Source organism: Mustela putorius, unplaced genomic scaffold (genome assembly GCF_011764305.1).
Source record: "Mustela putorius furo isolate JIRA1106 unplaced genomic scaffold, ASM1176430v1.1 tig00003845_pilon_pilon_pilon, whole genome shotgun sequence".
Lineage (NCBI taxonomy): Eukaryota > Metazoa > Chordata > Mammalia > Carnivora > Mustelidae > Mustela > Mustela putorius.
The window spans coordinates 84,883,495-84,900,114 of NW_025421998.1; the positions used below are offsets into that span (position 1 = coordinate 84,883,495).

Sequence of the window (16,620 nt, forward strand, 5' to 3'; positions counted from 1 at the left end):
TGAATAGTTGTCCAAGTTGTGCACTGCACAAAAGCATTCTGCTGAGAGGATGAGGGACTGTCTGCTCAGAGGGAGAAGGATGCACTTTTCTCATAAAGTCTCCCCTAGGCTAAAATTGTATTGTCCTCTCACAACACAAGCACTTTAAAAGCTTAGTAAGGGGGTGCCTGGGTGGCTCGCTCAGTTGGTTGGGAGTCTGACTCTTGATTTTGGGTTAAGTCATGATGTGGTTGTGGAATGGAGCCTCACATTGGGTTCTGTGCTTGGTGCAGAGTTTGCTTGTCCCTCTCCCTTTGCTCTGCCCCCAACCCCATGGCTCCCAGTTTCTTTTTCTCTTAAAAAAATAAATAAAATCTTAAAAAGCATAATAAAAGCTTAGCAAGGGCATCACTTAGAATGCTTTGTTCAGACTTAGTGCTTTTTACAGTTAATAAAAAAGAAACATATATTCTTTCATATTATATAGTCCAAAGGTGAGGCAACAGACTTCACAACCGGGGAAAGTTGTCTCCTTCTCAAGTGTGGAAAAAACATTTTCTAGAAACTTCCTTGCTTGCTTCCCTTCATGTCTCATTGGCCAAACTGGGTCAAATGCCTACCCCTAAATCAATTACTTGCAAAAGACAATGGGATTCCTCAATTGTCTTAAGCCAATCTTGGAATTTATCTCTGAGCTGGGAAGGGGGTGACTTTCCTGAGGGGTGATACCTGCACCGAATCTAGGTTTGTTCCTCGAGGAAGAAGGGTGGGACACTGGACTCTACTCCATGTGGCTACAGCAGGCCTTCCTCTGTTTGCATTCAGTCCTTTGACCAGTGCCCTTTCCTTGACTCTGAATGCCAGGCTGGTGGCTTATTTCTTATGCTACTAGGTCCTGATGTTCTTCATATACCCCCTGTTTTCCACATAATGGCCTCCATCTTTGCTCCTGCTTTGGACCAATGTGAAAGAAGCTCCCATGGAAAGGCAGAGCCGTGGCCTTCTGCTCCTGGTTCCATTCTAGCAGATAGTCTTCATGAAGAGACTATTTTCGGCTTCCTGAGGGGCTTTGGAGGGAGCCAGGGAATTAGGCCTAGCCTCCACCTGAGACCCAGAGTCCTCTCCTATTGTGTTTTTAGCTTCCTGCCAGTACTGCCCCTAATTTTAACTTGCAGCATTGAGTTAATCTTTTCCAACCTTGCAAGAAAATAGATTATGTGACTCTTGGCCACCTTAGGTTGCTGGCTAGATGCTTCAAAAGGCCTGCTTGGTGGGGCTGACCCTCTCCCCACAGGCCCCATCATCGCCCTTCCACCAGTGGACTTGTCTTTTCTGGAAGGAATTCACAGAAAGCTCAAGAAATACCCAACACCCCCAACATGTGTAGTGTGCATGAAACGTATAGGATACCTTTAGATTTAGAAACATAGAAAGAAATATTTTTTTCATAATGCAAACTGAAGAAAGGGTCTACAGAACCTTTCTTCTTGCTGGGGGACATACTGGAAAACACGAGAACACTGTAGGGCACTCAGAGTTGAGGGAGAATATGAGGGATGGCTAAAACACAGTTCCTGGTCCAAGGAAACTTCCAGTCTCACTGGGGAGACACACATTAAGGAGGAGTAAATGAGAGTGTGTTCAAGCACTGCCTGGAGTCATGAAACACCCATTCCTTTCTGTGTCTGGTAAAATCCTGTCATTAAGACTCAGGTCAAATGTCACTTTCTTGGTAAAGTCTTCCCTGGATGCCGAGTATGGACCCATAGCCTGGAGTCCGCAGCCCTCCAGGGACTTCTCACGCACAGCAGAGAAAATGCCCCACTCAGGTCTCCCACAGGGAGGAAGGCATCCCCAGTGGGTCCTTGGTTCATGTAATTCTGTCTCGGTGATGGCTTCTTGTAAGACCTGTTGGAGAACCGACACGTTGGTTGGTTACTTCTGTCTTCCACATGAGTCCTTGGGCTCTCTGAGATCAGAGACAAGTCAGTGGGAGCCGAATTGACCGAGGGCCTCACCCCCATCTTGTGATGTGGCCACATATCCCACAGGCTGACCCTAGCCATTGACTGGCGTTCCTGTGGGACGCAGGTCTCCCCTGACTCAAAGATTTTGTGTCAGCCTGGCCACAAGGTTCTCAGAATGGCTCCTGTCTGAGCTTCTCCTGCCCAATCTCCTCTCCTCCACCTTTTGCTTCCTCTCTCCTTCCCCTCTTCTCCCCTTCTCCTTTCCCATCTCTTCCCTCCTCTCTCCCCAATCCCCCTCCCCTTCCTTCCCCACCTCTTCTCTCAGGGCTCAGCCCCATAGCTTGGTGTGAAGGCTCTCCTGCTTTCTCTTGTTCTCTCTCCTTTATCCTTCACGGGGAGTTCTCCCCACGACTCTCCTGCATGTCCAATCCTGTCTTGGAGACAGCTTCTTGGAGGACCCCAAGAGAACACAAGTTAGTTGGTTATCTCTGTTGCCTCCACTACACTGTGAGTTCGCTGAGATCAGGGGCGATGTGCCTTGGGCATCATCGCAGGGGAGAGCACAGTGCTTGGCCTGAAGAATGAATACGCAAGGGGGTTAGCATTCAGAGAAGGGGCAAATACTGGAGAAAGAAGCCAGAGGAAGCTTCAGGGAGGAAGTAGGTCTTGTCTGGGGCCTGGAGGTCAGGCAAGGTGGCTGGAGAGGAAAGAAACAGTCTTCACCGAGTCTCCACATCTGCTGGGGCGGGGGGTGGGGGTGTCCAGTGTGCTATTGTCTGCTTGGACCTGGGCTCAGGACAGAGTGGGGACTGGCCAGGTAGGGGGTAGGATAGGGAAGCGGAGGGAACAGATGGAAACCAGAAAGCGCCACCTTGGCTGTTGTCAGTGTCCAAGCCTGAGGCCCTGACATAGAGCAGGGCCCCCAGACGGTGCTGGGTAGCCCCTGGGGGCCCCTGTGGATTAGGGCGGATTTGTGTGAGATGTTTCCGCGGTGAGATCAGCGTCCAGAGCCAGAATCAATTCCCCCCTGTGAGTTCCACTTTCTGCTGGACACTGTGCAGTCCCAACACGGGTCTGGCCCTGCTTCCCACCACCACGCTTTCTACTCAGATGACATCTGGTTGTCGTTCCCATCAAGGGGAGCCCTGATCCTGAGCCCTAGAGCAGTGGGGGTGGGGGCCAACACAGGCGAGAGTCAGGTTCCTGCCCCAACTGCTGCTGCTCTGGCTGCCCACAAGACCATCGAGGCTGGGAGGAGTGGGGCTGGGAAGCGCCCTTCAGGGGGTCGTACCCCAGAAGGCAGTGTGCCTAGCCCCAGGGAGGGGCAGCCCCGGACCAAGCCAGCAGATGCAGGAGCGGGGTGGGGGCAGAGAGCCCCACCTTACTCTGCCACAGGAACAGAGGGGCTGGCACTTAGGAACATGGGAGAAGGGGACACCTCCTGTGAGGCTCCAGCTGGTGTGGCCGCTGTGGAATCCTGGCTCCTTCTCCACTGCCCGGTCGGTAAACAGGACTGAGGCCCAGGTGCAGGGCCTGAGGTGCAGACCTGGGGCAATGGGCAAGCCAGGGCCCAGCTGGGAAGCCTCAGGCCCCAGCTGACCCTCAGGCCCAGGTGAGCACTTCACAGCCAAGGGCTTGAGGCCTAGCTTATCTCCCCAGCTGCCCAGTTCCCTGCCACTTTATCAGGGAGGGTGATAAGGTGTCAGAGCTCAGGACTCCCGTCCGTCCCCCACCGTGGGACTCAGCCCAGGTGCCAGCGGGAAGACTAGCCTTGGGCATGGCCAGAAGACATCTGACCTGGGAGAGTTTAAAAGGCCCCAGGACCTTCTCTGAGACTCAGTTGATGTTCCCAGTTGGCTGCAGCATGAGGGGGCTGCTGGTTTTGAGTGTGTTGCTAGGGGCTGTGCTTGGCAAAGAGGACTTTTCGGGGTAAGAGGATGGCGAGAAGAGGGTGCTCACGCAGGAGAAGGGAGGACTCAGCCCTGGGCCAGCATCTGGAGGTGACAGATGGGCTGACTTGTGGGAAGACTCCAGAGAGGCACAGACTCATACACCCCGGGAGGGCAGGCTGACCAGGGGCCTGGGCTGAGAAGGGGCCTGGGCCCTCACGAAGAAATCCGAGCTTGAAGGAGTTTTTAGGAGAGGAGGTGGGAGGAAGCCTGGCTAGCTTTGGAGAGAAAAAGAGAGTCTAAACCGGGATGAGGATAGCAGCTGTGTCCAGAAGGTTCCAAGGATCCTAGGCCTTGCATTGCTAAGACCCTTCATGCTTTCTCCTGCTCAGCCAGAGGATCGGAGCCCAGCCTGGGGATTCCAGGCTGCTCCACGCCCCCCGCCTCCCACCTGGGGAGGGTGAATGGCCAGTCCCAGAGGCTCAGGCCCTTCATCTTCCTTCCTGCTCCGCCCAGGCACCAGGTGCTCCGACTCTCCACTGCCGATGCAGCCCAGGTAGAGAAGGTGAAGGAGCTGGAGGACCTGGAGCACCTGCAGGTCAGAAGGGGGGGGGTCCCCCCCGAGGCTCCCTGGTTCCTCTCGGGCCAGCCGATCCACCCCAGGATACCACCCTTCCCTGGGGCCCCCAGGTCCTGGGCCCTCTCTCCTCACCACCCAGAAAGGACCCACAGGACAGATCCCTGATAGGAAATGACTCAGCCCCCACCTCCCCCTGTTCCAGAGTCTCACTGCATTCCAGGATCTGAACAAAGCGGGGGGCCCCCTTTCCAGCCCTTCTCTCTGTCTTGCGGTCTGGAAGCCCCTCCACCGTGCTTCCTGGGCCATCTCCCTGACCACAGTGGACTCTGTCTGATGCCCGCAGTTTCCCCTTTCGTCCCCTGCCCTTAACAGCCATGCCGCAGCCACAGTCATAGGGGACATTCTGGCCCAACCTCCCCTCCCGGGTGGACCCCTCCCCAGCTCGCCATGACCATGCCTGCTCTCGTCCCCCCCCCCCAGCTGGACTTCTGGCGGGGCCCTGCCCAGCCTGGCTCCCCCATCGACGTCCGAGTGCCCTTCCGCAGCATCCAGGCTGTCAAAATCTTCCTGGAGGCCCACGGCATCGGGTACACGACCATGATTGAGGACGTGCAGGCTCTGCTGGACGAGGAGCAGGAGCAGATGTTCGCCTTCCAGGCCCGGGCCCGCTCCTCAGACACCTTCAACTATGCCACCTACCACACCCTGGAGGAGGTGAGGGAGCCCTGGGTCACTCAGCACAAGCACCGAGCTCTGCTTCAGGCTGGCAGAACGGGGCCCACCTGGGTGGGCGTGGCACCTGCTGGGTCTCCAGGCGGCCCTGCGGGGAGGGTGGCGGGGGGCCCGGGGCGGTGGGTCCCCGAGATGGTCGGGCTTGCAGCTGGCGGGCTAATGGGGCCACTCCGTCCAGGAGGCAGCCAGGTGCCTGGCAGCCGCTCCAGCTGGCCTCCCCTTCTCTCCCCTCTCAGATCTATGGCTTCATGGATATGCTGGTGGCCGAGCACCCGCAGCTGGTCAGCAAGCTCCAGATTGGCAACAGCTACGAAGGGCGTCCCATCTACGTGCTGAAGGTAACAGGCACCTGCTTGAGAACGGGCATCCACCCGTGTGGTGAGCCACGGTCACGGAGAACTCCCCATGACATGAACACCCCATGTGGACATTGGGGAAGGACAGAATTTCTATGCTGGTCTAGCTGTAGGCATACCTGTGCACACCCAGTTCTTAAAATGTTAAGGGTCCCACGTATTTTCAATCAAGTGTCACATTGCGGGAAGTAACCCAGCGTCAGGGGAGTCCAGAGAAAACATTTTGTTTGGGATACCCCACAGAGGACTGTGTATGGGCAGCAGAAGGGGGCAGGGCCCAGAGTGCCGGCTGAGGTCTATTCGCCCCAAGGCTGGTATGAAGGCTGGAGGCCGCGTCCTGCTGGATTCCTGTCCTGACGCCCCCACGCCCAGCCCCACACCTCACCGGAGTGACGGCCCCACACACGGGGCCTCCACCTGACATACCCGGGGAGCAGAGGGCCTCCGGGCCGGGGTTCGCTCCCCTTCAAGGAGCCAAGACAGGACCCTAGCAGCATCTCTCCGTTCTTCTTGTCCAGTTCAGCACTGGGGGAGAAAACCGTCCCGCCATCTGGATCGACACAGGCATCCATTCCCGGGAGTGGGTCACCCAGGCCAGCGGCGTCTGGTTTGCAAAGAAGGTGAGCCTCGGGCACTGAGTGGGGTCCTGGCCTGGTGGAGCTGTGGTCAAGAGGCCCGCAGGAGCCCTGGCCTCCCCAGCTCACCCGGAAGCAGTGAGGCAGATAGAGCAGGTGTTCACTGCCTCCTCGTGGTGGACAGTTGGCCTGACCCGCGCCGCCTGTCTGTCCCCGAACTCCCCACCAGATCACACAGGACTATGGCCAGGACTCCACTCTCACCGCCATTCTTGACTCCATGGATATCCTCCTGGAGATTGTCACCAACCCTGATGGTTTTGCCTTCACCCACAGCAAGGTACAGGCCTTGTCCCATTCTCGGGGGGCAACAGGGTGGGCCTCTGGCCTCTGAGCCCCATGAACTACTCACCCCAAATCTCAACCCCCAGCAGTCAAGGGAGGGGCAGATAGCCTTGTCCTCCCAGACCAGGGCTCTCATCCTTGGCATTCTGGAAACTTGGGGCAGAGAGTTCTTTGTGTGGGGGGCTGTCCTGAGCATGCAAAGTGTTTAGCAACAACCCGACCTAAGACTCAGGAAACACTAGGAGCAACCCCTCCATTGAGAGAGCCAAAAATGTCTTCAGACTTTGCTAAATGTCCTGGTATTGTCCCTGGGGGAGACCCACTGCCCTGGACCTTATTTCCTAGCTTCATGTTATTTTATGGCGGGTATATCACGCTTCCAATCCAGGGGGGGTGGGGCGGGGGGTGCGCCTGGTGCCTTCCTTCCCACAGGTAGAACCCTCTGGCCAAATGCCGTCTACTGTAGCCACTGTCCTCTTTCCACCAAGAGCCTCCTTTGCAGACCGTCCTGACAAGCCATGGAAAGGGGTTTCTGACACATGCTGTGTCCACACCTCTGCTATAGACGATGACAGACAAATGTCTAATTCCTTCCCCAGAATCGCATGTGGCGCAAGACTCGGTCCCTCACGGCGGGCTCCTCCTGTGTTGGAGTGGACCCCAACCGGAACTGGGATGCTGGCTTTGGGAGTAAGGCCCCATGGGATTTGGAAGCAGGGATGGGAAACCCAGAGCGGCTCCTTACCCTCCTGTGTCCTGTTTCCCCCACCTCTTTCCTGCCCCAGCAGCGAGGGCGGAGTTGAGGGGGGGAATATCAGCGTCTCCTCTGAGGCTCAGTGAGATTTTCTTGCGCCTTGTTTCTAGAAACAAATCTTCCCTCAATGGAATTAAGGCCTGAAACCCATGTAGGGCTTTTCTAGGATAACTTTAACTCCTTCTCTCTGTGGTCCCTTCACTACAAGAATGGGTCTTGGGGTGCCTGGGTGGCTCAGTTGGTTAGGCATCTGCCTTTGGCTCAAGTCATGATCCTGGGGTCCTAGGATTGAGCTGGGTGTCAGTCACGTTGGGCTCCATGCTCAGTGGAGAGCCTGCTTCTCTCTCTCCCTCGTGGCTCCCCCTGCTTATGCTTGCTCTCTCTCTCTCTGTCAAATAAATAAGATCTTAAGGAAAAAAAAAAATGGGTCTTGTTTGAGACCCTCCCAGGGAAGGAGGTTCTGCCCTTGTTACCTATGCCTGGCTGGGGAGGGAGGGAGGGCCCCCAGGTTATAAAAGGCCTTTGGTCTTTCCTTAATCCCAGAGTGTGGGTGAGCCCTCCTGCTTTCCGCCTCATTCCTACTTCCATGCAGAGAACTTGAGGTTGTGGACGCCACGCTGCTTGGCCGTAAGGAACGCCAGCTAACCCCCTTCCTCTCTTACAGTGGCTGGAGCCAGCAGCAACCCGTGCTCGGAGACTTACCATGGCAAGTTTGCCAATTCTGAAGTGGAGGTCAAGTCCATCGTGGACTTTGTGAAGAACCACGGCAACATCAAGGCCTTCATCTCCATCCACAGCTACTCCCAGCTCCTCCTGTATCCCTACGGCTACAAAGCAGAGGCAGCCCCCGACCGGGATGAGCTGGTGTGTGCCCATCCCCTGCTTGCCCTCCGGTGCCTAGCACCCCTTTCTTCCATGGAGCCCTGATGGCTTAGGAAGACCTGCAAGGCAAACTAGCCTCATTTTCTGCCTGGGAAACTGAGGCACAGAGGGGTTGAGTCACTCCAGTCACATGACCGAGCAGGGGGTAGGGCTAGACTTGGAGCTGGTACCAGAAGTTCAGTCTGGAGCTGCAGTGTGACCAAAGGGCAGAGACTGAAGTGCTAGCCAGACATCCCACCGGGTTAGAGGGCTATGGGGCTGCCGAAATCCTGAGCTCTGTTGGGCTACTTCCCAGCTAAAAGTTGGGCTACCATGGCCCTGCTATTCTGGCCTGTTGTTGCTGGCCATAACAGCTGCTATCGCTTGGCATTTTCTCCAGGATCAGCTGGCCAAGTCTGCTGTGACTGCCCTCGCCTCTCTATATGGGACCAAGTTCAAGTATGGCAGCATCATCAAAGCAATTTGTAAGTGGGTGCATGGTCTCTGGGGTGTTTCCTGCCTGAGGTCCTGTCCCTCCTGGAGGAGGTGCCCAGGAGTGCCTAGATCTGGGAGCATGGGCCAGGAGAACAGTTCTCGGCCGTGTCTCGGTGGGCAGCAGGGCCCTTTTCTGACAGGAACTCTGCCTTCTTTGATATCTTCAGACAAGCATATCAGCTCCTTTGAGCACCTTTGTCCCCTTGTTTTAGGTTAAGTCCAGCTTTATGGAGGAGGTGGAGGGTTCTGCTGGCATTTCTGTATCACCAAGAAATTCAGCTTAAAAACATACTCCTCCTCCGATGCCTTTCAATTTAAAGAAGATATCTTATATCTTATCTATCCCCAGCTTACTTGTACCTGTAATGCCCCTGGGAGGAGCACTGCTACATCAAAATGGAATGTCAGCAAATTTTATTGAGCACCTACTATGCCTTGTTTTCTGTGCTTGGGAAACAGTTGGGAATAAGCGAAGTTCAGGAACTGTACATTCTAGTGGAGGAGAGTGACGATAAACATGAAGAAGTAAATGATACAGTATGTTAGGTGGTGAAAGTTGGGGACAAAAAGAGAAACTAGAACAGGGTAAGGGGAACCAGGGATACGGGGCATGGAGGTTGGGGAGGTGGGTAGAAGAATAGGTCTCATTTAGTAAAAAATGGACAAGTGTTGAAGGAAAACGAGGAAGGGAGCCAAGAGGCTATCTGGGGAAGAGACTTCTGGGCAGAGGAATCTTCTAGAACAAAGGCCCTACCCTGTGATCTGGATTGGCATGTTGGGGAAATAGTGGGAACAACAAGGAGCCCCATGTGATGGCAGTGGGGTGAGAGGGCTCAGAGTCATAGGGGCCAGGTGGGGTGGGGCCATATCCCTTAGGGCCCTGAGGAATGCAATAGGTTTGCTGGTTGACAGGGACAGAGATGAGAGGGCTGTACACACCCCTCACATACCTTCTGCTCAGGGTGCCAGGTGTTAGCCAGTGAGTGGGCACCAGTCTTCATTCAGGCTGGCCTTACTTTTGGATTCCAGGCTCTGTTTGGAAGCAGTTGCAAACTGTATCAAAGTTTTTTGGCTTCCTTCAGTGCTGTCAACTTACATTCTGATACCCAGCTGCCTCCTGCACCCCGGCCCGATTTGAAACAGCTTCATTACCCTCTGTTCACTGCAAATCTGGGCCAAGTTTCTTGCAAAATGCCAGTCAGGGGGCTTTCACTTTGCCTCTGGCTCTTTGCACTTTCTCCTGCAGACCAGAGCCCCAGGGGACAAATCCTGGTTGCCCAAGTGGGTAACTCTGGTATATTTGGAGGTTTGACCAAAGCAGCTGCTGGGGGGGGGTGGTATTCAGTGCGGCTTTCGCAATTGCGAGAATTTTCTTGCAACCCCTGTGATAGGAGAATCTCTGCTGGTCCCTCTCTTTGGGACTCTTGAGCTTAGAGCTGTTGGGGAAGCTTCTGGGAGGAAGCCAGGCGGCTTGGTCAATTGCAGGCCCCAGCAGACGTTAACTCCGATGAACCCTGCATGAGGTTCTGGGCTTTGGACCAGTGGGGGGGCCCATATTAATGTGTCAAAATTGATTGAACTTTGCTCTCTGGCATCTGCTCCCGCCCCAGACCAAGCCAGTGGAAGCACCATTGACTGGACCTACAGCCAGGGCATCAAGTACTCCTTCACCTTCGAGCTCCGGGACACGGGGCGCTACGGCTTCCTGCTGCCGGCCTCCCAGATCGTCCCCACGGCCCAGGAGACATGGCTGGCGCTCCGGACCATCATGGAGCACACCCTGCAGCACCCCTACTGAACTGACCCTTCGGCACCTTCCTCTTCCTCCTCCCTGCCTGCCCCTGCCCCCAGCAACAAATAAAGTTGGATTGTCCAAGGAACAGAATCTGGGGACTGGCGTGGAGGAGTGTCCGCGGCGTTTCTGTCTTTGCAAGCTGGTGCAGAAGGGGCTTAGTTCCCGCAGGCCTCGAGGGGAATGGTGGGTGGCTGGGCTAGATGACCCCCAAACTCCCCTACATTCCAAGGTCCTCTGAAGTTGGATCCAAGTGGCATCTGTTTTAATTAGACCACCCTGCGCTCAGCTCATCCGGACGGCGACTGGTTCCTACCTCGGGAACCAGTGCAGCCACAGCTGCTAACCAAATGCTGGGCACCCTGCAGGGGTGAGGAATTCCGCCTGCACAATAGTAGAGCTAGTTGGGTCCATTTATCTACAGAAGCAATAACTCCGGAGACGGACTAGAATAATCGTGGGGGCCACTGCTCTTCCAAAGACACGTCGCCGCCAGGCAGAGCAAACTTAATTAAGTCAGAAGAAAACAACTGGGTTTGATGAAAAATTTACTGAAGATAAAGAACAAACAGCAATCCCAGAACATTTTATTAGTTGTAGTACGTGACGAAGACTTTGCTTTTAGGGACAGAAGTAGCTTTATTTTTCATATGGCACGTCCTTTCTGGCATGCTTCCATTTTCCTTCCTTTTTTACCCACTACTGCTTCTTTATCATCTGCATAATTCCTCAAATATAAGACTCTCCCTTTGATACTCTCCATAGCTCCTAAAACTTGATTTCCCTCCTTTGGCTTGTTGGTTCTGATGGCTGTGGTATGGCCTGAGCTCTAGCACAAGACACTGGGCGTCTCAACTTATTTCAAAGCAAGAATCTACCTGGTGTTTCTTCCCAATCTCTTCAGATGCCAATGTGGAGCAGGGGGTTACTCTCACAGGAGTCACTGGGAAGGGGGTGAGGGTGGGTTGGTAGCTCCCCAAAGAGTGAAGCTGACAGGTCAAGATGGCAGCGTCCCCTGTTTGAGCCAGGTGGGGTGTCACATGGCATCCAGCTCTAAGGACTTAAGAGGCTTATCTTTTCCACAGCACAAGTGCCCTACTTTTGTTTTGCTACCAAACATTCCAGAAAACAAAAAGTGTGAGGAAGGCTATACATGTAGTATATACATGTATAGTATATATATATATATATATGGTTAAGAGGCAAGGTAAAATGGTGTTTCAGTCTTTTTTTTTTCTTTTTCTTTTAAGATTTCATTTATTTAAGAGAGAGTGCACGAGGGCGAGCTGGAGGTAAGGGCAGAGGAAGAGGGAGAAGCAGACTGAGCAGAGAGCCCAATGCGGGACTCAATTCCAGGACTCTAGAGATCGTGACCTGAGCCGAAGGCAGCCGTTTAACCTACTGAGCCACCCAGGTAGCCCAGTATTTCAGTCTTTACAGAAAAATGACCTAAAGATTTTATAACACTTCCTTCAAGTTATCTTTTGCGAAACACTTCCATTTAATCTATGTAGATAGGCTAAAATCTATTTTAAGGGCTCAGTTTGGGCAAGTCAAATAAGCCGATCTTATTTTTTGCTTAAGATGGAGAAAGATAAGAAGAGATAAGCAAAAAATATTAATTTTAGCAAGGACACTTTATCTAACAAAATTAGATTACTTAGGCTTCAAGGATAGAATTGCTTAATTTAAAATAATCATGCTTCCTGATAGCGGGCACCACTTGGTTCAGCATTCAGTGTCCAAAACCACCAACAGTAGTTGATATCTACATGCCCAATAAATATTTGTTGAGCCAATGTTCTCTCCTTTTGCTAACAAATGAACTCACGGATTTTATAATCTGTATAGTGTAGGCTGGGGAGGTATTTTGAATTCCCCGAATGGGGAATTCCTCACTTAGAAAGTGAGGCTCTGAGCAAGTTAGTCTTAAGATACCTGACAAGATAAGGAACGGACCCCAGAAGGAAAATTCCACGAGGGCAGAGACTGCGTTGTTTTTTTCAACACATAATCCTCACCGGTAAGCCAAAGACATGGCACACAGTAGGCACTTAATAAATACTTGTTAAATAGAGACATGGAACTTGTTAGTACTATGTGGGTTTTGGTTTTTTTTTTTTATTTCCAAGGGTAGGAAGAGGCTTATATTTTTATTTGCAGATACATATTTTTACAAATCTGGGGGCAAAAATTTTATTTTAGAATTAAAAACATAAAGCACAAAGGGAAATGATAATTTTAGAAAATGGTGCAGCATATATGAAAAAGTATTAAAAACCTTGAGGAGAAAAGAGGTCTTATAAGTAAAAGGCGTTAAATAAAAAGGACGACCATTTTGAAAGAAAAATAAGCAATCCCCAAAAGAAGAAACAGAAAAAGCCAATAAACGTATGAGAGATACCATTCCTCTGGGTGATTTTTTTGTACATTAAAGGAAAGCAAAGGAATCATTTTTCTCCCATCAGATTGACAAAGAAAAAAAAAGATCGACAACTCAGTGTTATCAAGGGTATGAAGAAATAAGACCTGTCATGTACTACTGGTGTGAGGATAGATTGATGCCACCTTCCCGGGGGGTGGGGGTGGGGGACACAAAATAAATCAAAATTTCAAATGTATTGTTGCTTTGACTCAGAAAGTCCACTTGCAGAAATTTATTTTATAAAAATATTCAGACAAGTTCAAAGATATGTATGTAAAGGCTGCAAGAATACAAAATTAAATAAAAAGGAAAAGAACCCATTTGGGCACCATTGTAGAGGCCCATTTTGACGTGTTTGAACAATAGAGTAGCATGAGGCCACTGCAGACCATGTTGACATGAGGAAATGGGTCACAAAATACTGAGTGAAATGAAGCCGACCACACACTGAAAATTTTCTGAAATAGGATTGTGGTGATGGTTGCACAGCTCTGTAAATTTGCTGATTGTCCTCGAACTGTAGCTTTAAAAATGCATGGCTTTTAGAGTATGGGATTTGTACTTCCATACAGTTGTTTAAAAAAGTAAGTTGGTTACAAAATAGTATGTTGAGTATGAATCTCATTTTTGTCTGAAACACACATACACATGCACACGTACACACACACTATGCCGGGAAGGATATATTCTCCAGTGATAATGGAGGTCACCCTGGGTAGTGGTGGTGGTGGTGGTAGTCTTCCTCTTTTCTGAATTTCTTGCAACAAGCTTTTAGAATCAGGAAAAAAGCACAACTATTTCAAACACACCAAATACCTTGTGGGTAAAGTTATCCGGAATCAACTTAATACTAACATCCAACATTTCATGGCCAAATCTTAATTTGTGCCCAGGTTCTTTTTTATAACTTGCCTCAACTCATCTCTTCTGCTCTGGCGTCCTATTTCTCTATCTTGCCTAGAACAATGAATCTTACTTTGGGAAAAATGTATACTCCAGATAGATCAGGAAGCAGCAGTGTTTCGACACAGGGAAGGGGTTTCCCCTGCTCCCAGCTGGGAGCTGTTCCCTGAGCAGTCTGCCATAGCTCTGATGAAATTCCCCAAGAGCCCTTTCTGCTCGCATTTGGTTTCTGCAGCAATCTGGGGAACTGATTACGCTAATGCCTATTTTCCAAGGCCTTCCAAAAGTCTTTATTTTTAAATGAACACATTCGGCTTTTTTCTAACACCATTCTAGATGGTTCTCCATGTGGCCTGTGGGCCACTGGTGGTCCACAAGAATCCTTCAGGTGGCCTCTTGAAGGGACACTCAGATATGCACGTGTAGCTTTCCAGTTTTGGCTTGAAGTTCAAATTGAAATGTCATTGACTACAATCCAGATATGACCTCACCAGTCCTTCATCCAGTGCAGTGCTATTTATCATCTCAGCGAGGGTTCTGCAAAGGCAAGTGGGGCCAGGTGGGTTTGAGGGTGCAGAAGGGCTCTTGTCCTAAGGACTCCAAGGACAGAAACACCATTCTGCAAATATCATCAGCCCCAGGTGCTACTCCCAGGAAACTGATCTGACCAACCATCACATTCAAATCAGCCACATGAAGGAAGGACTCCGAGAGAGAGGCACAGAGGACCCATCAAATCTGAAAAGTGTCACAGGGTAATGAATTTTCCCCAAAGCTTTCAGGATCTGCATTAATTTGGCAACTCGAATTGTGAGCTGAGTTAATCGCCTAACAACCGCAGAGACGGAGACTGCCAAATGTTTATGGCCAAATGCAAAGAAGAAAATGAAAAGTCTCCTGCTCTACCACAGGGGGGGCATTCTGCTACATTCTGGGGAGAGTGCAGTGGAGCAAACGCTCTATGGACACGGATGGAGGCAGAGGTTTGCCGCCGCTTTCCTCCCGTGAGACCCAGGCCCGTGGCCAGGAGCCAATTCCCACAATTTACGTCTCAGTCTAAATCAGAGACCTCACCCCAAAGGAAAGGAATGATTGGACACAAATCATATCAATGTGGTTTATTAAATGAATAGTTCAATTTACGAAAACAGCCTCCTTCTTTTCTGACAGGTTAAAAGTTTGTAACTCCCGTTTTTTTAAGTGAGACCTCATTCATGTTCATTTGGACACAGAATGGATTCCAGAAAGCCTGGCGCCCCTGCTCTCAGGATAGGCGGTGGGAGCCAGACAGACAGTGGATTTGTGGAAATACATACTCCCAGGAGCAGATGTGCAGTCTCTGAATTCCTCTTGCCTTTTGTGCAGGCCGAGGAGGACAAGCTTTTGGTGGGATTGCCGGGGACGAGGAGGGCAGGGAGGCGGATACCCGAGGGCAAGTTGCATTCACGTTGGTAAATCGGGTTACCACCGAGGGAGAGCGCAGTGCCTAGCTGATGTGGGTAGACAGAGCGGAGTGGTCTGGATGAATTTGCTCAGAAACCACGGTTCTCAGGTCGCTTCTGGGCTTCTCCATCTTTAGCTCAGGGTCTAGGGGCTCGAGGCGAGTTGGTTAATTTCCACTGGCTCCTCAGTCTCACCTGAAAAATGGGGTGCCCCTCTCATGGGACTGTTGTGAGAAATGAGCCAAAACATACCTGGAAGAGTCTAGAAACACGGCCTAACACACAGTAAGCGTGTTTGCTAGGATCACTATCTGGAGAGTTTTGAGATTTGAAACAAGGGAGAAAAAGAGCCCATTCTGGGATGGGGACGGTGTGCCACCTGTGTTTGATGAATTCCAAAGGCTAGTGAGAGCCTGAGGGGACCATGAAAATGGGCCCAGCAGACTGCACATAGCCAGGGTAGTAGTAACAGCCCTAACAGCTCCCAGGGTGCCCCCTGCAGTGGGTAATCTAAAAATCTCAGGCTTGTGAATGCCTCTCCTACAAAAGCAGGATGTACACAGGGACAAAAGATAACGAGTTTGCCAGGGTCTCTAGAACGGCAGGCCGGCTCCGAGTGGCCCCCGTAATGGGCACCCCACCCTAGACCGCAGTCCTGACGGCTTCAGTGCGTTTATTCACGCACGCTTCCTAAAGGTCACTGTCCCATCGCTGGTGATTTTCACCCTCTGGGAGCTTATAGTCAAAATAATGTCTACTGGAAGACGTATTTGCATCCTTTAAAAAAGGCAGTCCATCAGTCAGGAGCATTTAATAAGTGGCCTCTGTTTGCCACACATCTTACCAGATGCCTCAAGATGTTACACAGGCGAAGAGCATTTGCTTCTGCGTTCAGAACAGAGGAGGATCGGCCTCAGAGAGTGAGACCGCCAGGGGATCGCGGATCGCGGATTGCGGTGTGACAAATGGACTTTTGTAAACACGCCTAAAATCACGCACTGAATCCTGTTTCGTCAGAATTCAGTGCTGACAAATTTCCATCCTTACATTTTCCACGTCATAACAGACCTAAGGCTCAGCGGAAGGACACGACAACAACAGTGTCAATAATTCCTACCGTTTGGGGAAAGTATTGTTACCCAGACGTACTCGGAACACTCTGGGAGCACAGTGCGTCTTATTTCCCGTTTTTATAGGAAAAAAATATATTTGTTAGTCAAAAAATTAATTGCGCTGCATAGAAGCATATCATTATGCCCACATAATTAAACTGATGAATTATAATGCATGTTTCTGATGCTTCTTGTGAAAAAGAAAAGTATTCTAGGAATCATGCCTTTGAAAGAATTGTGATGAATCTAAATGACCAAGAAAGACCATGACCATGGGCTGCAACGGTGGAAAGGAAGGTTCTCGGCGATGATCGTCGTGGTGGGGGAAGAAGGCAGTCGGGGCTGTAAATCCCGCTGGGCAGAAATTAATGACACCCCCACCCCCGCCAAAATGTCGGATAACATAAAGACTG

General features: G+C 51.2%; 1 protein-coding gene and 1 long non-coding RNA gene across 3 annotated transcripts in view; one reads left to right on the top strand and one right to left on the bottom strand.

Annotated features, from left to right (window-relative positions):
* The window catches only part of LOC101680516 (carboxypeptidase A1), a 37,943-nt gene extending 27,525 nt beyond the window's left edge, over positions 1 to 10,418 (top strand). The window contains exons 1-10 of one of the 2 annotated variants that reach the window (XM_004741754.3): positions 3,768 to 3,875; positions 4,352 to 4,433; positions 4,896 to 5,129; positions 5,384 to 5,485; positions 6,022 to 6,123; positions 6,308 to 6,418; positions 7,023 to 7,113; positions 7,842 to 8,041; positions 8,439 to 8,523; positions 10,144 to 10,418. In XM_004741754.3, the coding sequence (XP_004741811.2) occupies positions 3,790 to 3,875; positions 4,352 to 4,433; positions 4,896 to 5,129; positions 5,384 to 5,485; positions 6,022 to 6,123; positions 6,308 to 6,418; positions 7,023 to 7,113; positions 7,842 to 8,041; positions 8,439 to 8,523; positions 10,144 to 10,331 (1,281 nt within the window). In that variant the 5' untranslated portion in view covers positions 3,768 to 3,789 and the 3' untranslated portion in view covers positions 10,332 to 10,418. Of the gene's footprint in view, positions 1 to 3,767; positions 3,876 to 4,351; positions 4,434 to 4,895; positions 5,130 to 5,383; positions 5,486 to 6,021; positions 6,124 to 6,307; positions 6,419 to 7,022; positions 7,114 to 7,841; positions 8,042 to 8,438; positions 8,524 to 10,143 lie in introns of those variants that run through there. The other variant, XM_013050476.2, reaches the window with a different exon arrangement.
* On the bottom strand, positions 1,367 to 4,986 carry LOC123387043. Its single transcript, XR_006601407.1, has 2 exons — positions 2,260 to 4,986; positions 1,367 to 1,887 (listed from the first exon to the last, which is right to left on the bottom strand). It is a non-coding gene; the product is annotated as an uncharacterized LOC123387043 (long non-coding RNA).
* Positions 10,419 to 16,620: the final 6,202 nt, after the last annotated feature.